This window comes from Dermacentor andersoni, chromosome 9 (assembly GCF_023375885.2).
Source record: "Dermacentor andersoni chromosome 9, qqDerAnde1_hic_scaffold, whole genome shotgun sequence".
In the NCBI taxonomy this organism is placed as follows: domain Eukaryota; kingdom Metazoa; phylum Arthropoda; class Arachnida; order Ixodida; family Ixodidae; genus Dermacentor; species Dermacentor andersoni.
Genome location: NC_092822.1, coordinates 121,872,796 through 121,897,884, shown reverse-complemented (window position 1 = coordinate 121,897,884; position 25,089 = coordinate 121,872,796). Strand labels below are relative to the sequence as shown.

At 46.5% G+C, this 25,089-nt stretch overlaps 1 protein-coding gene across 3 annotated transcripts in view; it reads left to right on the top strand.

Annotated features, from left to right (window-relative positions):
- Positions 1-25,089, top strand: part of LOC126529666 (muscle calcium channel subunit alpha-1-like) — a 607,411-nt gene that overhangs the window by 565,260 nt on the left and 17,062 nt on the right. For all 3 annotated transcript variants that reach the window (XM_055069938.1, XM_050177179.2, XM_055069937.1), the window contains 5 exons: positions 1,271-1,600; positions 5,318-5,709; positions 12,455-12,570; positions 13,233-13,425; positions 15,399-16,833. In XM_055069938.1, the coding sequence (XP_054925913.1) occupies positions 1,271-1,600; positions 5,318-5,709; positions 12,455-12,570; positions 13,233-13,425; positions 15,399-15,598 (1,231 nt within the window). In that variant the 3' untranslated portion in view covers positions 15,599-16,833. The remainder of the gene's footprint in view (positions 1-1,270; positions 1,601-5,317; positions 5,710-12,454; positions 12,571-13,232; positions 13,426-15,398; positions 16,834-25,089) is intronic.

Below are 25,089 nucleotides of genomic sequence, written 5' to 3'. Positions count from 1 at the left end.
GGAACTGTAGTTACTGTAGTAATCAGTTTATAGCTCAACGACCATTGGATTATCTGTTTGGTGCGAATGTATTCTGCACGGTAAGATACAATGATGAACAGGAAGTTATAACTTTTCTTGCTGTGAAATTATGTTTAAGCCTTCCGGAGTTAAACGCAAACAGTAGGCGATGCCGCTTTAGGATCGTCGTGACTGCTTTCCATGCTAACGTTGAAGATGAGTAGAGTTGCTATAGCCTACTTGCTGATGTAAGGTGCAATGATTCACACAACAGAAATAAACACTGTCTGTGTACAAAAAAATTCAGCGGCGATTACGATACTACGGAATGCGAAATTTGAGCGCAGCTCTATACATGTCAATATTTTGTAGTATGATTACATTGGTATACGGTAACATATCTAACATATGGGTAACATATCTGTGCATAATAAAGCAGGAAGATGTAAAGGCTGCTTTTGTAAAGCCAAGCATAAGGCGTAGTGTTATTTGTCGTCCAGAATGAATGAGAGCTAAAGATGAAAACGAAAACCTTCCACTGGCAGCAATGGCATCAGCTTTGGCCGATTTATTGCTCTTGTGATCGTTCACGAACTTGTTCGCTGTTCCGCCGTCATCCGGAAACCTGTGACACAAGGGAACACCAATACGTGATCCTAAAAGATGTGCCCAAGCTTTTGTATAAGTAAAGGCGTTGCTTTTTAGCTCAATAAAGGATAGTAATGCCATCTACTGAATATGAATGCCTTGAAATAACCCGGCATGCAGTTTTCATCTGTAGGCTGCGTGCACGAAAGCTAAATAAAGTACAAAAGAAAGAGCAAAATAACGGGCTTAGGCAGTATACCAATTGCCTATTTATTAGCTGTGCCGGCAACATATACACTTTTGCTTTTTAACGCACAAGAGACGCAGGGACAGCACGACAGACGTACGCAAAGCTAGGCTTTCCCTACGTCTGTCGTTCTTTCCCTGTGTCTTTCGTACGCTCAAATGTTATTTACCAACAATGCCAAACTTCTCCTTTAAACCTCGAATACTTGCCCTTTTGGTGCAATATAAGCTGTATAGACGCTCCTAGGAAACAGGTAACATAGCAAGGCTGCTCCTTTCGCCTATCGTAGTCGGTGCGAGGGATTGTCTGCAGAAGGTCGGCATGATTTTTAGGAACTTTCGTGTGAGCTAACTAGCTGAGTAGTTCCCTGCTCGGGCGTTCCGTGGCTCTCCTTGGTCCGCGCGAATGAAGTGCGCCACCACCACGCACGCGCAGCTCGTCGACCGAGGACCCCGACCAGTGCGGGGCGCCGTCGTCGTCGCCGTCGGCCACGACCCGACAGGCGCCGTCGGTGTCGCCCAGCAGCTCGCCGCTGCACGTGGCGCCGGGTGGTTCGTCGGCTGCGGGAAGCTCGTGCGCCGGCAGCAGCTCGCTGTACGGCGAGGACGAAGACGACGACGGCCGCAGGGCTGCCGAGACCATCCCGCTGCGCTCACTGCGGCGGTCGCGCTCAGCGCGCCAGCCGTCGACGACCACGAGCAGCGGGTCGCCGGCGTTGGGCGCCAGGGCCTCGTTTCAGCCGGACTTCTACTTCTGTCAACCCCAGTACGTTGCTGTCTCTGGCCTCGCCAACACGCCCTTTTCACGCGCCGCTGTGTGCGCCGGCGTGCTGTGTCCTTTAGGCGCTAGTCCGGTGGACTGAAAGAATGAAACTGGGGCACCGCGCGGCGCACCGGTTTCACCAGGATGTCTCGTTACCAATGTTTCCCGCACAGAGCTGAGATGCTCCAATTCAGCCGTAGCCAGATTAGTTTATCTGGCTCAGTCACGAAAAGTAGCTTCATATCCGCATTCACAGAGACCAAGACGCCTTTTTCGATAGAAATAAGAAAGACGGGAAGAATAAAAAGAAAGCCACGCCCCTTTTATGAAATGATGTGGGTAACGTAAAAATGAGACGCCACTTAAAAAACCTGTCATGTTAGGTGCTTCTAGATGTGAACTTATGACACGTGATAACTTTTGAATAGTGTACTGTGCCATGAGTGCCCACTCTATCGCTATAATTCTGGCCTCCCTTGACGGTGATGCATCAGGCAGGTAAATATAACAAATGCACATCCACGTCACCGTTCTCAAAGAAGCTACGTGGCGTCCACGCATCCCGCTACAGCTCTCAGTGAGGCGACAAAACGCGGAGACTTTAGAAATAAACACTGGTGCCGGGGCTAAGATGCGTACAACAAGCATTGGTTCCTTTTTACTCGCTCTGTAAGCGATTAATCTCACAGGCGACTGCATTATACAATGCCGCTGATGTCCGTGCGAAAACGCACTTACTTTTTGTTTGCCGAAACCGAATCTGTAATGAACACTTCTAGCTAGGCAGAAAGTAGCCTTGACCTACAAGAATTTAAAACCATCCCGTCACTTTTGCACGCACCAAATCGCAGTGGTCCTGGGCTTTCGCGGTACGGCTGTAAACCTGTAAACCACGAGTGTTAACCGTGTTGTAACAGGCCTCAATTTCATGCCTCTCCTCGGCTCTACCGACCAGCGGGGAACGACGAACGTTCCGTCGTTTAAGATAATATACGTACACGTGTTACTTAAGGCCGCTCGGCGATTCCTGATCAATAATATCATGATCCGACACTCTTATAATCTGCTCGTAGACCCGAAAGCGGAGGTGTATGTCCCGATGAATTCATAAGTGTACGGACGTTGGGCAAGTAAAGCGAATGTCGCGTAGATGAGGCAGACCGTTACAACCAGTGGTTTTAGCTAAGCCACTTACTAGGTAATTCTCAGATTTTGCACAGCGATGGCACTTCGCCTTGTATTTTCTTGAACACATGCTTGGATATATTACAGAGTGCTTACCTGGTCCACCAGAATTAGATCAGACATGGACGTTTTCTATAACATGCCGTACTCGATGTTATACAAAGATTTTTCTCAATAGATGCGACGAGTGGCGCCGATTGTCATGCGGCGGACGATAACGCACCCCCTTCCATGGCATTTTCGGCTAGTTTCTTCTTGTTGCTAGGGGAGCCAGCGTCTCTCATTGCGAAAAAAGTCTGTCTGACGGCACAACAGATAGCATCTGCAGGTCTCGGATTCATTCCGTATGAAACCAACATATACTATATATGAGCATTACATACTTAAGCAAAATACAGCACGAAGTTCCCTCTGTCCACTAAAATTTAGCGCTTGCGAGTGAGCATTTTACCCCAAGGAGCACCTTGCAACGGAGCTCCCTTATCGATGGAAAACAGGGTCGTTCAGGTGAGGGCCCGTGGTTCACTGCTCTGGTGGTATCGAGCAGAAGTCTAGACATCGAGACACGTTTGCGATGGTGGAAGTAAGAGTTGCCAGCGACCAATCATGGTGCAATCATGGTTTGCTGCTTTAATTTCATAAGTCGACTCTTATGCGCCATCATTTCCAAAAGTGCTGAAGGTGGTCTGTAACAGAGACATCGTACCGTTTACGAGCAAACGCCTACGTGACTAAGTTTTGAAATTCATTGGATTGGATATCTCGTCTGAGTTGTGAAGGATTACCAAACACTGGCAAAAGGCACATGTCAAAGTGCGAGTTCGCGACTGAAAACAAAACAATAGCGGAGAACTACAGTTCTTGTAGCTTGTTTTAGTAAAAAATTCACAGCTACAGCTCCAAATAAGTTCTATCTAAGAATGCTAGAAGCGATTGTGAAGGCTGTCTATTTAGGTTAACAGCCTCCCACGTGAGTAGCTGCTAATTGGTGTATGGTGTGATTTCGCAAGGATTAGACTGGCACAAGGTCACTCTATGCTGCCTTACTTCACCGAGTTGTGAAATAAATGAGTTGACAAGTTAAAACATGACTACGATGCAATTCACACAATTTATTCAAGACCGGGTGACTTCGGTAGTGTTGCACTTAGGCTTATTACACAGTGTTTTTTTTTTGTCCGTAGCGCTGTGAGAGCTGGCTAACGCAGCACGTGAGACGTAATAACTGCCTGATGTTATGCTGATACGCCTTGTGCATTTCTAACACATAGGTGGGCGCATCAACTCGGCTATCATGGTTGGCATGAGAGGAGCATGCATGAATGTAGTGCAAGTAATAATGTAAACCCGACAGCACTAACAAAGCCTATCAAGCCACCTAGCTTGCGGAAGATATGGGGAGGAAATATCAGCTGAAAAAGGGTATCGCTATATTCAGTACGCAAGCGGAGGTGTGAAGCAAGGTTACAGACGTTTATCACATGCCTTTAAATATGTACAAAATTTACATTGTTGCACGAACACCCTGCATCTTCGCATTGAGCAGCTATTCAATGGACCACATGTTCTTGAACATAGTTAATTCGTCGGCTCTGAATAAGGACTGCTGAGTAAGTTCTATCATGTAATTCTCTTGCGTCAACGATCATGTTTCGTGGTGCGCAGTTTGTTGCGCTTGCAGTGCATTCATGGACTGTGTGAAAATATCCATATTCACCTAAGCTTACAGCTTGTGTTCTGTCACATACTCAGCGTGATGTCAGTCACTGCCCCACCCTAATTCTTACTGTGTGTCTTCTAACTTCACTCCCTCATCCTTTCCTTTCCCTTTCTCCTCACCAAACTATCAACTTACGAAAACATGCACAAAAATAATCCACAAACACTGTTTACATGACGCTTTCAAACTGCCGTTTTACAACTTTTAAACTTAATTCCCGTTTGGAACGTTTAATCTGCGATTGTCTTCAATTCTTTCTTATATGCATAATTCTGCGTTCTCGATTCGCACCTTATCATTACTGACACTGTAAAAAACCTGTCGCACCTATACCAACAAAATCGTCCGAATGCTAACACCATCATTCTCTTTCCTTCGACCCGTGGACGTATAAACAATCAAAATTGTTGAAAAACGCCACCCGGATTTTACAATGCGGTCTGCTACCAATTTGACTTGCTCTGCATTCCTGTATCCATGCCATTTAATTGCATATACATGTTGCTACAACACAAACCCTTCCGACACATTTCCTTTCGTTCACACACAACCTTGCTCCTCATATTGTATACTACATGCTACCGCTAACACTTTAAACATTGAATGACGACAAACCGCACTCACTTCGCTTTCCATTTCTCTCGTTACGTCGTTTAATTACGTCTGGAACGGGTGGATATCCTGACACATTAAACTCACCTACTACCTAATCCGCGTCTGCGCACGTTCACCATCCCTAACCCACCATTTCCCTCCCTCACCTCCTCTCCGCTCGGATGGACAAAAACAAACAAACACACATTGCGGAACAAAAGCACAAGCGGCGAAGAGGAAGACGGCGCTGTGGGCCGCGCGCCCACTCCGCCCCCCCGCCGAGGCCTGGTGGGCGCGGTGCGCGCGGGCAGCTTCCGGCTGCCGTGCCTCAGCAAGCAGGACAGCCACGAGCGACCCATCTTGAGCTGCAGCTCGAGCTCGCACGACACGCCGCCGCTGTTTCGGCCGGGCTCGTCGGGCCTGCTGCGAGCGGGCACCGAGCCCTCGTCATCGTCTTCGCTGCATCCCACCATGCACAGGATCGCCGCCTCGCTGCGCCAGGCGCCCCTGCCGGCCATGGCCGTCGCGGGGTTGGCGCCCGGGAGCCCGCCCGCTTTGCTGAGGGGGTCGAGCCCGCCTCCGGGACGCTTCCTGCACAGGGCGTCCTACCACGGTGAGAGTCGTACCGCATGACGCTTTCCGCGCCATCTTTCAATTTACGCGATAAGAACGACACGTTGACGAGCGAACGTGCCGACGGCTGCGACTCATCGGAGTGTGATTTTGGCCACGGGTAGGAAGAGGCGCACGATTTCCTTCTCGGGTAAATTCCTTACCGCGATACATCAGGACACGACTGTTGTCGTAACAAACATTGTAATCGGACTTGATGGTCCATACCTTCGGATAGCGCAAGGTGGACGAAGCAAAGAACTACACAGGACAAGCACTTGTTCTATTCGTCTTTCATCCCTCGTTTGCTGTCCGTAGTTATTGATTGTGGTCAGAAGTAGTATTGTTAGAATTATTGTTAGTATTAGATGTCGGTCTTTGAGGGATTTATTTGATCGATGGCCAACAAGCGCACGTCAAATCCTAACTGACTGCTCTCAGAAAATGTCGCTAGGAAGCACTGGTGTTGCTGTGCGGACGTAGACGATGCGCTCATCGTTTACAAATGTTTGGACACATCTGTTAATACTGAAGCTAGCAGCCCGCCAATGACAGATGATTTGATCGCCTCGTGATGAGTCTATAGTTCTAGGGAAGTTCATGCATTCATTTTTTTGTTTATACCGGTTTCTTCCTTCCTTTATTTATTTCTTTGATCGATGGTCAACAAATGCCTCTCTTTTTAGTTCTTATCCACGTTATAAGACTTATGGGATGATCCTCTGTTCAGATTCATGGGATAAGGCCTTGTTAGCCTCGCAGTTTCTGTCAGGAAGCGAAAATGCCGGCACAGTATGCATGTCGTTAACGCGAGCCTGACATCTAGACATTGCAGTTTTAGTAGGATTCCGAAGTTTGTAATTAATGCGATAAATTTTGAACAACACTCTCAAGTAAAAAAAAAAGTATTGCCGATTCCCATTCATTAAAAAAAAAAAAGGAAACTGAATTTCAGGTACTTCACTGGTGATCACTTGACCGTGCTGTCACTGCATGCGTATATTCGCGGAAAAAAGCAGCGAACGCGTTCTCTATGACAAACTCCTCGCAGAGCCTGATCATGGCCGCTGTTCATGAAGAAAAAAATCAAACCAACTGCCTTCAGTCTTCAGTAATTTAGCAACCTGATACGTATTCCACCCTTGTGTATTGCACGTACCATCTCGTTGCCGTGCTTCCGCAGGCTCTACTAATTCAGGGCAATTAGGCATTTGAAACGACTGCGTGCTTGACATTTGAGACGACTTGAAAGGCTGTGAATTTATTAGCTGCTTCCGAGAGTACTATGTTGCCGTCACAAAAAAGCATAACCGTACCGTACAGGCAAATATTCTTCGAGAGTTCATGTATACCAGGGAGTCATTGCTGTACCACTCTCTGAACGTGAACATGAGTGCGGAATTGTCACCAGCGCTCAGCACGTACGGGTATCGAAAAACTGCAGTTTTCTGGAAGTTTTTAGCGCTGCGGTAGGACATTATCTTACCGGCAAGAGAGTTCTCCGAATATCATGTTGCTGATAAAAATAGCTGCGGCACCTAGTTTTCTGGCGAGTGTATGGCCGAGACAGGATCCGTGCTGGATCCAACGGCTTTTCCTATACCCAGCACGAGTGTTGATAGGGCGTCCTGAATGTTTCCTTCCACAATTCGGAGAGAGCGCCACGCGATGACCAATGCGAACATTTGTAAATATGCGTGTACATATTACAGTAAATTGCAACGGTGTTTAACACTTTTGCTATGCTAAATGTTTCGTCAATAAAAAAGGTTCCTGTGCATATACAGCAATTTGCTTGAAGTCAAAGCTGGTTTTGAAACCAAACGTAAATTACGATAGAAAGGCTGAAAAAACTGCGACTTTAACGGCGCCGTAGAAGAAACCTCTAATAAACTTGAATTGTTGCAGAAGCAATAAACGCCAAAAAAAAACAACCTTCGATATTGCTCTAGCCTAAACTTCTAAAACACAGAACCCAAATTATTACCATGAAACGGGCACATAAACAAATGTTTCAAGCATGTGTTCCTGTTTAATTGCATCAATGCGTGATACAGCAGATGCCACTTCGTGTTCAAGCTTTAGCTGCTTAGTGCGATTCGGCGTTTGTATCAGGGTATATATTTTCATTGTCACTTCGTGCTTGAGATATCCTAATAAATCAGTTATTACTATCTTTGCTATGTGTTTTAGGTCAGCAACATACTCTTTTCTCAGAGAATATGTGTGAAATCTGCCTCAAGAACAAATGACAGTCTAGCTTGTGGTAATATATGAACAAGGTAGAAAGCTGAGTGACTTCGGGGTATGCTGAAATAGGAAGGAATGCTAAACCAGTCGCAGTTTTGTCCGAAAGGGGAAGTATGGATTCCGATAGCAAATTAGTGGACAACTAGCTATACGAAGTAAGGATACTAGATTTATCGGCCGTGTAAAGTTGAGAACATACTAACCAAATTAACAAGCATGGTGTCACGCGCACAAGCGAGCATCAACACATCTCACTCGATGACCGCGGAAACTCGCTGTCAAAACGCTTGAGTGAAGAAGTGCAGCAGGAGCAGCGAGCGAATTGAACTTCGTGCTCATTTACCTTCGATCAACGCGAACTAAAACACGAAAACGCAGTGCGCGGTGGACTCCATCCCCGTCGCACATGGCTTTTAAGCTACTTTTCAGATACAGCGGCCTGGGCGGGCACGCGCGACCGCCCGAGCCGCCCGGAGTAGTATGCACCCCCTCTCCCTATTTCCCCCCGTAGCGTTGCGCGGGACGGAAAACAATGCGGTTTGTCCCTGCTTTCCTCGCTTGCGTGCTCAAGATTCAGCCGCCATCACTGGCTCACCCTCGCATGCTTTCAGTCGCACATACAGCATACGCCACGCAGCGATGATTTTCATCGCCCTTGGACATTATACGGGACCTCACGGCTACGGCGACGCTGACGGCGGAAGCGGCAGAAATTCGCATGCAGTGTCCATGTAATTGCTATCGCAATAAGACACGGTATATTGTTTCCTAGGCATCGCGTATGAGCCTGTCGTTAAAGAACCGCTTCGCTCCGCGAAGAGAAAGCAGATGGGGCATGCCGCGTAAGGTGCTGTCAGCCATTCTGCGGTAGCAGCAGCCTGTAAATATTGTAATATGCGAATTCGTCTTTTCTTCGTGTACTCGTGAAACCCTGTGAAAATTTGGTGGAGGTACGGGGTAAGAACTTTCTTGAGGCGGCGACGAAGTTGATTACTCATCACGCAGATTTGTGCCCCAGTATCGACGTCAATGTCGATCAAGTTTCATTGTGCTGGCAATACGAGGAGAGGATTTGAGGTGGAAGTCGAAGAGGGAGCGTCACCTCTAAGAGCTGCATCCCTTAGTTTCCCTTTCGGAGGCTGAATGGCAATGTCGGGCGTCGTCGTAGAGGCGAAGGGGATGACGGACGACGCGCTGGCGATTGGCGACCTCTGGGTGACGGGGAGCGACTGTGCGGCGTATACGGCTAACATCGACGTTGTGCGGCTCAAAACTCTAGAAGCGGCGGTAGCTGTCATTGCTGTATGGCTGACTCGGCTGGAAACGGCCATAGTTGTCGGTGCGGCTACCAGCGTCATACCGGGTGAACGGCGACACCCATCAGTTGGGGCAATGGCGCGCGACGTGAGCGATACGGCGGCAGTTAAAACAAATTGGCTGATTATCTGCCGTCCGCTATTCAGCCTGATTATGAGAGCGTAGATTGAACCATTGTTCCTGGGGCGGCGATCTTGGGTGAGACGGTGACCTAGGGCAAAAGTCAGGTGTCCGCGAATGAGCAATGGTGCAGACAGGGAAGCCCAAGTTGTCGAGTTCCTCCCGCACAATGGCCTGGAGCAGGCAAACTGTGGTTGCGTGAAAATCTCCGTGGACGTTGTTGAGAAGAGTAGGAGAAATCGCTTCGATTTCCCGAGGGATGATTCGTGTAAGTTCCGACAGCGGCGGCGACCGCAGACGAGAGACCTGTCCGTCTTCGCATGATGACGTCGGAACGGTGTTCGGTAGCCGAGCGAATGTCCTCGCAATACGCCGGCTTATGGCCTGGTCAAAACGCCAGCACTCTTCAATAATTTCGTCGATGGTCGCACAACTTCGGCACAGTAATAGGTTGAACGCATCGTCTGCGATTACCTTCCGCACCTGACCAACCTTGTCCGACTCCGTCATGTCACTGTCGACTTTACGGCAAAGAGCCAAGACGTCATGAATGTAGGATACATGTATGATCCAGTGGACGTCCGAGCACGGATGGATAGCTCTTTCGTTACGGCTGCCATTCGACCCATCGGCTTCTCAAATAAGGCTCTCAATTTTTTTTTTGAAATTGTCCCAGTTTGCAATCTCCGCATCCTGGTTCTCGAACTATACCTTTGCCGCTCCTTTCAGATAAAACAGCACGTTCGCCAGCATCATTGTTCGGTCCCAACGATTGATCTCACTGATGCGTTCATAATGGGCAATCCAATCTTCGACGTCAACTTCATTCATACCGCAGAACGTCCCGAGGTCTTTAGGATGCGTAAGGACGATCGTTGACGTTGTTGTCGTGGCTGGTACAGGTGTCGTACTGTCCGGTACAGGCGTGGTCGTGGTCACGTCTGTGATCACGATAACCCACATTCGACGACCGCTGCACTCCGTTGTGCAGCGCGTACCAGCATTATTCAACACCTCCTTAGCACCATTCTTCAGCATCTACACCTTACTCCAATTGCGGCACACCTCAGCGCCTCACGCACCTACGACCGCGTGCGACAGCGGTTGCGGTTCTGTTGGGCAGGCACGTATTGCTCTGCGTGCCGATACGTTGCTGGCTGCGAGCGCTATCAACGGCGCAAACGTCCTGCTCTTCCACAGGCTGGCCTGCTTCAACGTGTTGACATTCCATCGGAGCCCTTCATTCGCGTCGGCCTTTACTTGCTCGAACATTTCTCTACGTCTGCATCCGGCAACAAATGGGTTGCCCTCGCAACTGACTGTACGACCAGATATGCCATCACATGCGCCATGCCCATGTCTACAAGTCTACAACATCTGTAGTCTACAAAAGTCTACAACATCTATAGCTGCGCTACAGATGTTGTAGACTTTCTGCTCACTGACGTCACTCTTCGACACAGGGCCCCGCGCCAGCTTCTTAGGGATCGTGGCGGCTGTTTGGTAGCAAAGGTTATTGACGAAATTCTTCGTAGCTGCTCTACTGAACATCGTCTTAAGACAGCTTACCATCCAGAGACCAACGGTCTTACGGAGCGCCTCACCTGAACTCTCACGGATATGCTGTCGATGTATACCTCTACTGATCAACGCGGGGACGCCACCCTACCCTACGTTAATTTTGCCGACAACTCCTCCCGGCATGACACTGCCGGTTATTCGCTGTTCTTTCTCTTGTACGGCCGTAACCTTGCGTTGCTCTTCGAGATGCTCCTTTCTGCTGAACCACCCGTGCCCACCGCATATGCTCAGGTTATCATCTCTCGAGACAGAACAGCTCGCCAGATTGCTCACACTAGACTATGTGCTTCGCAGGGCTCCTAAAAAGGGCGCTGTGATAACCGACACCGCGAAGTCGAGTACCCTCCTGGACCACTGGTCCTAGTCTGGACGCTGTCTGGACCCCAAAGCCTGTGCAAGAAGCTCCTCCCTCGCTACGCCGGACCTTACAAAGTTATCCACAAGCTCAACGACCTTGACTACCTCATCACTCCGCTCCCACATCGCGCGTCTTCTTTTAAGTCTGCTACTGATGGTGTCTGTGTCACGGCTGAAACACTACCTAACTAGCAGTGCTGACTGATTTTAGAAAGCACCGTAACGGCGCTCAGTCCGCCGGGAGTGATGTTACGACGCATCGCGTTTGAGCGTACCGCTAAAAGACCGCTTCGCTCCGCTAAGGGAAAGAATACCGAACACGCTGCGTGAGATGGTGTCAGCCATTCTGCGGTACCAGCAGCCTGTAAATATTGTAATATACCATATCGTTTCTTGCCCTTCTACTCGTCAATCCCCGTGACAATATGCAGGAGTAAAAGACGACGCAATAAACCTGTAGTTTTCATTAAAATATTCATTGCGAGAAAAAATTGCAACTTTGTCCCACCATCTTCTGTTCCTGGCGGGCTTCGCTTTCCCCTGGATTTCTATTGATTTAGCCAGAGGTTCGTCTGCCATTTGCAAGGTTCGACAGTTTACAAGCTGCCGATTTTGAATTGCAGCAAGTTTTCCAGTACATTTGGCTGAGTGGGTGAGTGGATACAGGATCGGCTGGCATATCGCCGATGCACTCAGCCACGCTGCTTTCAAATATCTCTCACAAATTCTACCTGTATGTCCTTCTTTTGCATGAGAATCTGCCACTGTTAAAGGGAAAACATGGGATAATGTTCTTGCATACTGTAATATTGTTTTGGTGTCGTGATTATTCAACTGTTTTCCTTGTGATTCTGGAAACAAGGGAGCCCAATTTTTCAAAGATTTATCGCGAACGTATGCCTGCAAATGCTTCCGCCCAATCAAAAGTGCCTCAGTGGTTTCTTCTATTTTCAAGAGACTTCACTTCTGCGCTGAAGGCCTGCCATATGCACTGAATATTTGAACCCGCCAGAATTAGCGCTATGGTAGTGTTGTTTTATTCACTGGTCATCGTACTCTGCACGCTGTGTTTGGCTGCGCGTGCGAAAAGTGCACAGATATAAATTTTCGCGGCGACGTAGGCTCGTCGCGGGGCAGCCCTGGCCTGGACCAGAACCACCTGACGAGCGGTGCGCCGAGGAGACCCGAGGACTCGCCCAGCGCCTTCGTGGGAAGCGCCGAGAACCTCGTTGGACGGGTGAGCCTGCGCGTCACGCTGAGGCTTGCGCCAGCAGTTGCGGCAGAAGTAATAGAATTTTGTTTCGCATATTACCTCGTGGTGTGTTTGTTCTTTGCAGAAACTAAACTTACAAATAGTTATCTCTAGCCCATTCGCATCAGTGGTTTAAGGGCTACGGCGTTGTGCTCCTGAGCACAACAACACAATGGTGAACTGGGCGAGTGGGGGGTAAGTTCATTGTTGCGAAAGCCCCAAGGGACTAAGATGACTGAAAAACACAAAGCGAGTGCTTGTCCTATGCTTTTTAGTCGGCGGAGTACTAGGCGGACCGTTTGGAAGAGAAGTGCGTAGGCTGCTGGTCCATAAACTTTTGGCTGAAGTTGACGCAACCGTGATGGTCCCGATCTATCAAGAACTTTCCGCAGCGGTGTCCCCAACAATCGTATGTTTGCCTTCGGTACACGTTAAGGCCACTCAATCGTGTAGTTATGTTGTGTGCAGCGCTCACTATCTCTCCAGCTTACCTAGACCTCACTGAGAGGCATCTGCAGTGTCGCTTATGGACCTGGAGAAATTTGTAGGTTGTCATGTGTAATCTGCAGCCGGCGATGTGCTTATTTAGTGACTTGTCGCAGAGCTCTCCAACGCCTTCTGTACGCGACCTGTGGCGGCGTGCGCAGGTTCTCCACGAGCAAGGCCTGGGCAAGTACTGCGACGCCGACTTCGTGCGGGCCGCTCAGCGAGAGCTGGCGGAAGCCTTCAACCTGACCCAGGAGGAGATGGACAGGGCGGCGCACGAGATCCTTCAGGCTGAACGCCGCCGAAGCATGCCGCAGCTTCACCGCCCGGGCCACGGCGGTGTCGACGACTATGGTGCGCGTAATATGGCAACGGCTTCGCTTATACAGAGTCACATTCAGTCCACCACAACCGCTGGTTTAGGTGAAATTCATCCAAATGTACTTCCTTTCATACTTCCCATACGTACACATACATGCCCTTTTGCGTACAGCTCTTGCACAAACTGGAACATCCTAGTATGCACTCCTTGCGGAGGCGTACAGAGCTCTTTGAAGTCCCAATTACGCTCGAGCCACTCGCCTCAACACCCGCCTTTCGCATGCGCGCGGTCGTGCGAAAAACTGGACATGTGGCATATTGAGCAGAAATTTAGTTTTACACTAAATCGGCCTTTACGCGCATTCTCATGTTGAAATGATTCACAATATTTATCGGCTGTTTTGCCGATTCTCCGCAGGTATGGGGAGATGCCCTCGGGTTTCTGTAGCACACCTTTAGCTCTAAAACTAAGAATGCTCCACTGTCCTGACCACCCAAGTTTGTGGATACTTTCCAGCTGGCCCAGTACACGATCTGATACAATTGTAGTTACGCGTGCCAGGGATTTGGAACTTTAGATAAATACAGTGCGTACTCGAGGCCATCAATAGCAGCTCTGCGGATGCATGTGGGGTCCCTACACATGGCTCTCTCACATTTATTTTTGCTAACTAGCACCTACGAATAGTGTGGTTTCCTGGAAGAGGAAGCAATATTCTTGTATATACCCTGTCCTTGCGATTATATATACCCTGTCCTTGCGATTTTTTCCATGTGCCATGCATGTACAATCTACAAGTTTACAAAACCCGGTTTCCAGGACGAATGTTAATTTTTGCTTTGATAAAGAAGGCACTTATATTTATTGTATTATATGTTGCTCGCAGAAACGTTCTGCAGGTTGAAATTTTCAATTCGAGGCTAACTAGCCCCGGTTTCGTGAGAATTCAGCTTTTTCGCAAATATGGTGTCTCATCAGCTTTTCCGGGCGCCTGTATGTATACAGGTTATCAGAATTTATTTATTTATCTATTTATTTATTTATTTATTTATTTGTTTATTTATTTATTTATTTATGCATACTGCAGCCTGAATGAGGCCATGGAAGGAGTGTGAAATAAAGAAGAATATACAACATTTATAAACAAGCTTGCGTGAATTGTTTCAGTGGTACTGAACGGATGTTGCCCGGTAATGAATTTCAGACTTCAATTGTTGATGAAGAAAAAACTGTGTTTCAAGGAATCAGTGCGGGCGAAAGAGGTTGAGATAGAGCATGGTGTCTCCTCGTACATGAGGGTTTGGAAAAAGTCAAGTAGTTATCTAGAGAGGACAGGCGAGGAGAATTGATTCCATCTGCCATCTAAGCTAACCACACGGCTAGCAGACGGCAGTGTGAAGTCGAATTTGTTAACAACGCGAGGCAAATGCAAAAGTTTGACGTAATACTTCTGCTCAAACCCGCAAGGAGGAGAGAACAGGTGGATGTCTCATTTTCCGTTTACTAATTGCTACTGTCCACCATAGAGCTTACTTGGATGTGACAAGAAAGCTCATTTTTTATCTATATCATTCTTATCATTCTCATTTCTTATGCATCGATATGGCAGGTGACGCCTTTGTACTTATTTGTTGAGAAGAAAGACGCTTGGTATTATATTTATTCGTTACCGCCAATGAAAGCCGAAAGTGCATGTTTTCTCTGACGTGAATGGGAGTTAAAATAATTGTGCAGCTACAGCTCGAGGCGAAAAAAAAAATATAGATTTCTGTCTAAAAAGAGAACATTTCCATGATAGCGATGCTAAAGGTCACCTTCCTATTGGCTACGCTAATAACCCTATAAGTTTTGGCAAGAACCACACAAATGCTAACGCGTAATCTATAGAAATTTTTCTTTAGTCTCGCACAACCGCACTTGCACTGACTTGATACGTAACGCAGATTCTGAGAAAAACAGCAACAAGAGCTTTGTTGAGTGACGTGTTTCCCGACTTCTTTTCCAGTTGCCACAACGAGTCCCACGGATGAGAACGCTGCCGCGCACGTCGAGCTGCCCGTGGTGGCCACATCGCCGACGGAGAACAGAAGCCCTCCTGCGGAGCAGCGGGCCGACGTTGCCGCGACGTCCCCGACGCGACCCCAGTCGCCAGGACAGCCGTCCGCCAACGGCAAAACTGGAGGCTTCAGGGACACGCCCTTATAGCGGCGGCAGCGACGACCTCCCACAATTGTCCGGGCCTTCGAGTTGGCCATTCAGTGACAACGGGGACTGCAGCACGCGTCATCGTGGCAAAAGGCGGTGACGACGTCTGCCCTGTATCGCAACAACAGGCGTTCACCTTTGTTGACAGGCGAAGGTACCATCGAAGAGCCGTTCCTCGTCGGCAGTGCCTGCGACGCGCCACCAAGGTAGCGCGGAACGTCTCCTTGTAGTGCCCAGCATCAAGCGATTACGCGCTTGGTCTCATTGGTCCTGTCCAATGCGCCCAGTGGGGACAATGTGTACGCGGGCGCATTGGCTTCGGACTGCGTCGTTTCCTTCTTTTTTGGCGACGGTGGTTCGTGCCACCAGGAGCTACAGGCCGCGTCTCCAATACTCCTTGTCACATTTGTTCCATGGCAGTCGCCATCGAGAACCATCGCCTTTGAGTAGCGCCCGCAGCCTCTCCGGAAGGACGGACTATCGCATCACGAGCTCTTTCGAGACTACGTTCGTCGCCCTTCAATCAAACTCATTTTCCACGAATCTCCGTGAACGGGAACACAACGTGACTTTCTGGCAACTTCCAGCGAAGAGGACTTTAACAAACGGTTCATCGAACGATTGACTTTGCTATCTGACGCTTTTTGAAAAGACATGGCCCCCGAACAGGAATGCGTTCATTGACCCAGTGAAGAGTTCAAGAGGACTTCATGCTCGAGAGCCCGAGCGCAGCCGTAGAAAGAAGAAAAAAGAAAACGCTCCTTGTCCATTTTCGCGCGCTTAGCTTTTTAAGCCCCTGCAACCCCACCATAGCATAGCTGCGTAGTTCTCTTGTGGGGCCGTGTACATAGCTGTACAGTCGTCAGAAGGGTCTTCGCAGAAGTCGACCTGTCGTGTGAACACTCCAGTGCCTTTTTCTCTCTCTCTCTCTCTCTCTCTCTATCTTACGCACCTTTTTTCTCCGTAGTGCGAGCGGGGGCCTGTAGGACGCAATTACGGCTGAATTTCAATGGTTGTGTGCCCCGAGAAAGTGCTCGAGTCTAAACCACACGCCCTTCTTCGTTTTTGTTTCGGTATTAGTGCTGCCAGCAACACTTGTTCTCGAAACCAGCGATGTGTGGTGGACTAGAACACTATGCCTGGATGAACGCATCGCTGTGTGGCCATCCATGCAGGTGGAGTGATTGTTCCTTCGCGCAGCACGTCCAGCGATTCCTCGTGGCTTCCGGCCGAAGGTAAGAAATGCTTTGAACAGCGCACTGTTTTGAAAATATTTAGGTTTCCTGTGCGTTCTGCTGGTATGTAGTTAACGGGACCCTATAGTTAGAGGTGCAGCGGTGGCGTAGAGGTAGAGCATCCGCCTCGCGTGCAAGAGGACCGTGGCTCGTATCCCGGTGCCGCGCACTTTTCCACCGGATAAAAAAAATCCGCGTGTTTATAAAATTGCACAAAAAGGCCTGGAGTGCGGTCTGATCCCGGTGACCAGAACCGGTCACCCACTCCCTCACCTGAGCAGGATTGGCCACCCTGGTGCTGTACTTGGCTACAACCTCCTATATGAATACAACAATCAAACCCCGGTCCTCAGTCCCCAGCAGCTGCGAAGCAACTGACTACGGTGGCGGTCAGACCTGCGACTCAGCAGAGGGTGCTCAGAATATCTGGCTCCAGACAGGCCGCCATGGGAATCTGAACCTGGCAACGTTGAACGCTAGAACGTTATCTAGTGAGGCGAGTCTAGCAGTGCTATTGGATGGATTAGAGGGCAGTAAATGGGATATAATAGGGCTCAGTGAAGTGAGAAGGACGAAAGAAGCATATACAGTGCTGAAAAGCGGGCACGTCCTGTGCTACCGGGGCTTAGCGGAGAGACGAGAAGTAGGAGTCGGATTCCTAATTAATAAGGATATAGCTGGTAACATACAGGAATTCTATAGCATAACGAGAGGGTGGCAGGTCTTGTTGTGAAACTTAATAAGAGGTACACATTGAAGGTCGTACAGGTGTACGGCCCTACATCCAGTCATGACCAAGAAGTCCAAAGCTTCTGTGAAGACGTGGAATCGGCGATTGGTAAAGTCAAAACAAAAATACACTGTACTGATGGGCGACTTCAATCCCGCGGTTGGCAAGAAGCAGGCTGGAGACAAGTCAGTAGGGGAATGTGGCATAGACTCTAGGAATAGCAGGGAATAGTTGTTAGCAGAGTTTGCAGCACAATTATATGCGGATAATGAATACCTTCTTCCGCAAGCGGGATAGCCGAAAGTGGACGTGGAGGAGCCCGAATGGTGAGACTAGAAATGAAATAGACTTAATACTCTGCACTGACCATGGCGTCATACAAGATGTGGACGTGCTCGGCAAGGTGCGCTGCAGTGACCATAGGATGGTAAGAACTCGAATTAGCCTAGACTTGAGGAGGGAATAGATGAAATTGGTACATAAGAAGCCGATCAATGAGTTAGCGATAAGAGCGAAAATAGAGGAATTCTGTATGAAGCTACAGAACCGGTATTTGGCTTTAACTCAGGAAGAGGGCCTTAGTGTTGAAGATATCAACGATAATCTTATGGGCATCATTAAGGAGTGTGCAATAGAAGTCGGTGGTAACTCCGTTGGACAGGATGCCAGTAAGCTATCGCAGGAGACGAAAGACAACAATATATGAAAGTCCCAAACGCTACAGCTAGAATGAACTGGCAGAACTTTCCTAGTTAATCAACAAGCGTAAGACAGCTGACACAAAGAAGTATAATATGGATAGAATTGAACATACTCTCAGAAACAGAGGAAGCCTAAAAGCAGTGAAGAAGAAACTAGGAATAGGCAAGAATCAGGTGTATGCGTTAAGAGACAAAGCCCGCAACATCATTACTATTATGGATGAGATAGTTCAAGTGGCTGAGGAGTTCCATAGAGATTTATACAGTACCAGTGACACCCACGACGATAATGGAAGAGAGAATAGTCTAGACAAACTTGAAATCCCACAAGTAATGCCGGAAGAAGTAAAGAAAGCCTTGAGAGCTACGGAAAGGGGGAAGGCAGCTGGGGAGGATCAGGTAACAGCAGATTTGTTGGAGGATGGTGGGCCGATTGTTCTAGAAAAACTAGCCACCTTTTATACGCAATGCCTCATGACCTCGAGCGTACCGGAATAGATAGATAGATAGATAGATATTTATTTCTCTCAAAACAAAGTACAGAAATGAGAGAGGACGGAAGGGAAAAAGCTGCCGAATGCAGCTTGAGGACCCCCTACGCCCTACAGAGCAGCAGTGAGGTGAGAAACAAAGGCAATACGACAGGTTGCAAAGTATACACAAACAGAATTCAAAATCACAATACTCGTAATCTATTGCATAACTGCAATTTTTACACGGAATCTATTACATTGTTATGATTTTACACAATTAACGCTATTACACAATTTCTTCGTCAATTCCCATTACACAATTCTAACGCCAAAAAAATACAGATAAATATAATTCATTCAAGTCCACTACAATACAGTTACACAGGTGAGCTATTCGCTCGAAAGCCCGAAAAGATTGATCAATTCTATGAAAGTTTGTATAGAAAGCAACCTAATGGAAAAACGATTACCTTCGAGAACATTTAGATACCTAGGCAGATTGTACGATAAAGATTGTGTGCGGTATTTGGTGCGACTTAATGGTAGGGACCATGACATAGAATGACGTACATCATATGTAGGTTCATGACGTACAAGCTGAAACATTGTTAGCATAAGGTTGTTGTTAGTTGCTACAGCAGTTTTGTAAATGTAAAGAAGTTTGAACACATACAAGGTAGTTACACTTAAAATATTGAACTGCCTAAAATATTCTCTGGTGTGAGCATTCCACGGTATATTAGCTATCAGCCTTACCGCACGCTTTTGTGCAATTAAAAGGCGCTGTTTATTGTGTTGTGTCGTTGTACCCCAAACTGTGTGGCAATAAGTAATCACTGGCGCTATGTATGAATTATAAATGAGGACTTTAACCTGTGTGGGAAGGGTTAACCTATGTTTGCATAACACCCCATTTAACCTGTTCATTTTAGCACGAATATTTTCAACTTGTAGGTCCCAATTGAGTGTCTCAGAGAATATAACACCAAGAGATTTTATACTGGATACAATATCAATCTTGTCATTACCTAATAATAGTTCGATATCACCACTTACTACTTTATTTTTTGTTCTATATATCACAGCTTTTGTTTTATTCGTATTAACTTTAAGACAATTTTTATTACACCAGTGACGCAAATGTTCCAAAAATTGGTTGCCACGGATGGATAACTCAGCTAGTGTGTTTCCTGTGGCGAGCATTGTAATATCATCAGCGTAAGCTACGAGATGAACTGGAAAGGGGGTATGAAAAATGTCATTTATATAAACTAAAAACAACAGAGGCCCTAAAATGCTCCCCTGTCGTACACCGGATAAGATTGGCTCAACATCTGATGAGGTTTCATTTAAACACACCATTTGTTTACGGTACTTTAGGTAAGACTGTATTAAAGCAAGACTGATGCCCCTAATGCCATAGTGACTGAGTTTCTGAGATAATAGAAAGTGGTCAATTAGATCAAATGCTTTGGATAAGTCTATATATATCCCGAGAACAAGAAGCTTTTCTTCAAAGGCGGAAATTATAATTTCTTTTTGTTTAGTCAATGCCATCTCAGTCGACCTCTGTTTTCTAAATCCAAACTGGTAGTCAGAAAGAACAGAATGCTTACTTAGAAAGTTAGTCAACCGGCAACGAATAATTTTTTCTAATGCTTTAGACAGTACTGGAAGAATCGATATTGGTCTGTAGTTGGAAAAGTCAGAAACAGATCCACTTTTATGTATGGCAACATTTGCGATCTGCATTTGTTTTGGGAAAACGCCGCTACTTAAACAAAGGTTATAAATATATACTAGTGTCGGGGCTAATAAGTCTATTACAAATTTAAATGGTTGGATTTGAAAACCATCTTTATCCTTGGATTTACTCGACCGGAGGTTCGAAAACACGAATATTATTTCAGATTCAGTAGTTGGAAACATAAATAAGGTTTCGTGAACGCTCGGTGCCACACAGGCATAACCGACAGGGACATCTGGTGCGACACAAAGTGATTTTGTAATATTAATGAAAAACCTATTGAACTGGTTGGAAAGTTCCTTTCCGCACAGAACTTCGCCTTCTTTTTCAATGGAAGCAATAGGACGGCGTGACCGAAAGTTAAGCAAGCGATTTATTTGGTCCCATTGGTCTCGGGCACTGTTTCTCGAAGCGGGGTCAAAAAGATGGCTAAAATATTCCAATTTCGCCCTCTTCAGTTTTCGGTTTAACTGATTACGGTATTTTTTATATGCGCCTAATTTTTCAGGGTCTCGAGATTTAATGAACTGCGTAAATAACTTGTCTTTTAATTTTATTTCACGAATTAGTTCTGCCGTTATCCATGGTTTTCTATTTTTGCATTTTCTTGCATGCCTCAGAGGAAAAGAAGTGTTGTAAATAGCTTTCAGTTTGGATAGAAAAGCATCGTAAGCCATGTCAGGGTCATTTATGGATAGGACGTATTCCCAGTCAGTGGCGGAAATCGCGTTCCGAAAGTTACTCAAGGTGATCGGATCAATGCGGCGATACTTGAAATCATGCGGTTTAGAAGCGCTTTCTGGTCTAGCATTGTTAACAAAAGCAAAGATTGGGAGGTGATCACTGATGTCACAGGCGACGGTCCCTGCATCTATGTTAGACTTATCTGCATTTGTGATGATAACGTCGATACACGTTGCCGTGGAGCACGTTATGCGCGTCGGGGTTTCGATAACGTTGCAAAACCCATATGCATCAATTAAAGCCACAAGTTCCTTTCCTGGTTTCGATACACATTTCATATCTAAGTTCACATCACCCGACAGAAAAAGCAATCTTTCATTAGAAGACGCGTAATCAAAAAGAGCTTCTAGCGTTTCGAAAAACGTGTCTAGTCTTGCATTAGGGGGACGATACACCACACTGAAAATGCTACTATGGCTTTCTACTGTCAATAGCTCAAGATCTTCCGTTGCCAACGTAAATTGCTCGCTTTGAATCTCGCATAATCTTGGAAGAACGCTAACATAATCCTAATCCGTAAGAAAGGGGACGCCGAAGACTTGAAAAATTATAGACCGATCAGCTTACTGTCCGTTGGCTACAAAGTATTTACTAAGGTAATCGCAAAACGAATCAGGAACACCTTAGACTTCTGTCAACCAAAGGACCAGGCAGGATTCTCTAAAGGCTACTCAACAATAGACCATATTCACACTATCAATCAGGTGATTGAGAAATGTGCGGAATATAACCAACCCTTATATATAGCTTTCATGGATTACGAGAAAGCGTTTGATTCAGTCGAAGCCTCAGTAGTCATGGAGGCATTACGGAATCGGGGTGTAGAGGAGCTGTATGTATAAATACTGAAATATATATATAGCGGCTCCACAAGCACCGTAGTCCTGCATAATTAAAGCAACAAAATCCCAATAAAGAAAGGCGTCCGGCAGGGAGATACGATCTCTCCAATGCTATTCACAGCGTGTTTACATGAGGTATTCAGAGACCTTGATTGGGAAGAATTGGGGATTAGAGTTAATGGAGAATACCTTAGTAACTTGCAATTCGCTGATGATATTGGCTTGCTTAGTAACTCGGGGGACCAATTGCAATGCATGCTCACTGACCTGGAGAGGCAAAGCAGAAGGGTGGGTCTAAACATTATTCTGCAGAAAACTAGAGTAACGTTTAACTGTCTCGGAAGAGTGCAGCAGTTTACGATAAGTAGCGAGGAACTGGCAGTGGTAATGGAATGCGTCTACTTAGAGCAGGTAGTGACCGCGGATCGGGATCATGAGGCTGAAATAATTAGAAGAATAAGAATGGGCTGGGGTGCGTTCGGCAGGCATTCTCAGATCATGAATAGCAGGTTGCCATTATCCCTCAAGAGGAAAGTGTATAACAGCTGTGTCTTACCAGTACTCACGTACGCGGCAGAAACGTGGAGGCTTACGAAAAGGGTTCTTTTTAAATTGAGGACGGCGCAACGAGCTATGGAAAGATGAATGATGGGTGTAACGTTAAGGAATAAGAAAAGAGCAGATTTGGTGAGGGAACAAACGCGAGTTAATGACATCTTAATTGGAATCAAGAAAAAGAAATGGGCATGGGCAAGACATGTAATGAGGAGGGAAGATAACCGATGGTCATTAAGGGTTACGGACTGGATTCCAAAGAAAGGGAAGCGTAGCAGGGTTTGGCAGAAAGTTAGGTGGGCGGATGAGAATAAGGAGTTTGCAGGGAAACATGGCCACAATTAGTACATGACCGGGGTAGTTGGAGAAGCATGGGAGAGGTCTTTGTTCTGCAGTGGGCGTAACCAGGCTGATGATGATAATGATGATGATAGTTAAAGAACATCGCACTACGGATGCCGGCATACGCGGCGTACTTAAGAAAGGACGTAGATAGTTTCGCAGATCAACAGGCACAGCAGCAAGGTGTCGTATATGGAGTTCCAATGGATAGTGGTCCCTCCTGGAAGGATTCAGTTCTTCAACGCAATGACTGATCTCCATAGTCACAGCAAGACCGATTTTTCGCAGCGCATATAGGCCTAATAAAAACACCTCGCCGGAAGCATCACAGGGGTTGCAACGTTTTATATTTTTGATAAACGTTTCTCTCACTTCATTAAGAGAGAGATAGAAACGAGAGAAAGCTGCTACCGCTTCAGATGTTCTAATTTTTTTTAAATTATCAAGCACTGCATACGTTCTGCAAGCTATAATTTCTTTATTGCATACCGGTAACCCACCTTTTCTCATGAAGGTTCTTGGAATCAATGCTTTAATAACTTAGGTACTTCTGAGGGAACATGTAGAATTGCGAAGTATTAAGTTTTGATTAATGCGTTTATCGTACGCAATAACCTTTAAGCCCCTTCAGCAGCTTAAGCTGTGAATAGCATATTATTTTTAGGCTGTGTGCTTACACCTCTGTCCGGTTCCTTTAATTTCTTTCCGATGCATGTGGTTACCGTTCAAACAACTGCTAGAGAAACATGTGAAGACGTACTAGAAGTTGCTTTGCAGGAACCCTGTACCAGGGTATAGCTAGTGCTTGTGCAGGTACAATTAGCTGCAGGTATGTAACCATGCAGACCTGCCACACACTTAAATTTAGGAGCTCCAATTTTTTTTACGGAACACTGAAACAAAATCTTATTATCGGCTTAGTGTGTCAATTGGTTGTTTTGTTTATTTGTAGAACTGCACAACTCAGACTAAATATTTACGCTCCAACAGCGAACGTTGTGTAAGAAGGTCATGCATACATCTACTTAACGTTTTTAACGCGAAAGCGTTTAGCGCCCCGTGTCGCAAAAAAATATGGCGTCGGGGTCCGGCGTCGGATGTCGCTTCGACAAAAAATTCCGTACGAAATTTTTAAACACGCATGCTCAACTGCTTTTCTACAACCAAAGTTGCTCATATCTTCTCTTTCATTCTTTACAAAGTTATTCCCCGATATATTGAGCACGGCAGGCCCCAAACAACTGTTATGAAAAAAAAAACACCGACAGTGCATGTGTTATGTTTGTTGTCAGACTGAGATATTAAAATGGTGAAACAACAACAGAAGCTCGACCTGCGCAAGAGAGTCGAGTTGGTAGGGTTTCTACCAGAAATCTTGCCTTCGTGCATAGCGTTCGCCGCCAGCGTTTACCGGTAAACGTTAAGGTTAGTTCAGTTGCAGTTGTTGGGAAGCATGAAAAGCTGTCAGGAGGCTTTGAATGCTATCGCGTTCCACTCTTAAAGGCGTAGCTTAATGGTCATTCAACTTTTTTTTTATTCTCTTGAAACATTTTTGTTTCTCGTCTCGAACGCAATAAGGATATACTTATGAGTAATAGTAAGTGTTGTGGGCTATACTGCCCACAAGAACGTTTACGAAACACGAAAACCGCGAAATTAACTATTACCAAAGAAAATGCACACTGTAGCTTTTATTTCTGTAGACATAATGAACGTCTCAGTGCAGTGAAGCAATAATGCGGAAATACATCTTTTGGAGGTGAATCACATATAGCAACGTCGAAGCATCGAGTGAGAAATTTCCCGGCCGCGCCGTAGCAGTTTTATGCAGTGATGTTCTCATTTCTTTGGTGTATTGTGTACGAGCTTTCGCTGCCTCCATAATGTTACAGCTCTCAGTAAAAATGACCAATGAGAATAAATATCATGTGGACGGGGTTGCGGTGTAGGTCTAAAAATTTTTCGTTTTAATACAATCGGCCGACTTCACACTAGATTTGCTGCTTCTTTGTGGATGCATGGCGGCGCAGACTCGTGTTTCGCGTTCACACTTTTCGACCTTCGTGTTCGCAGAGCGGAATCTACAGGAAGATATTGAATCAAGGCGTACGAGTATTTAATG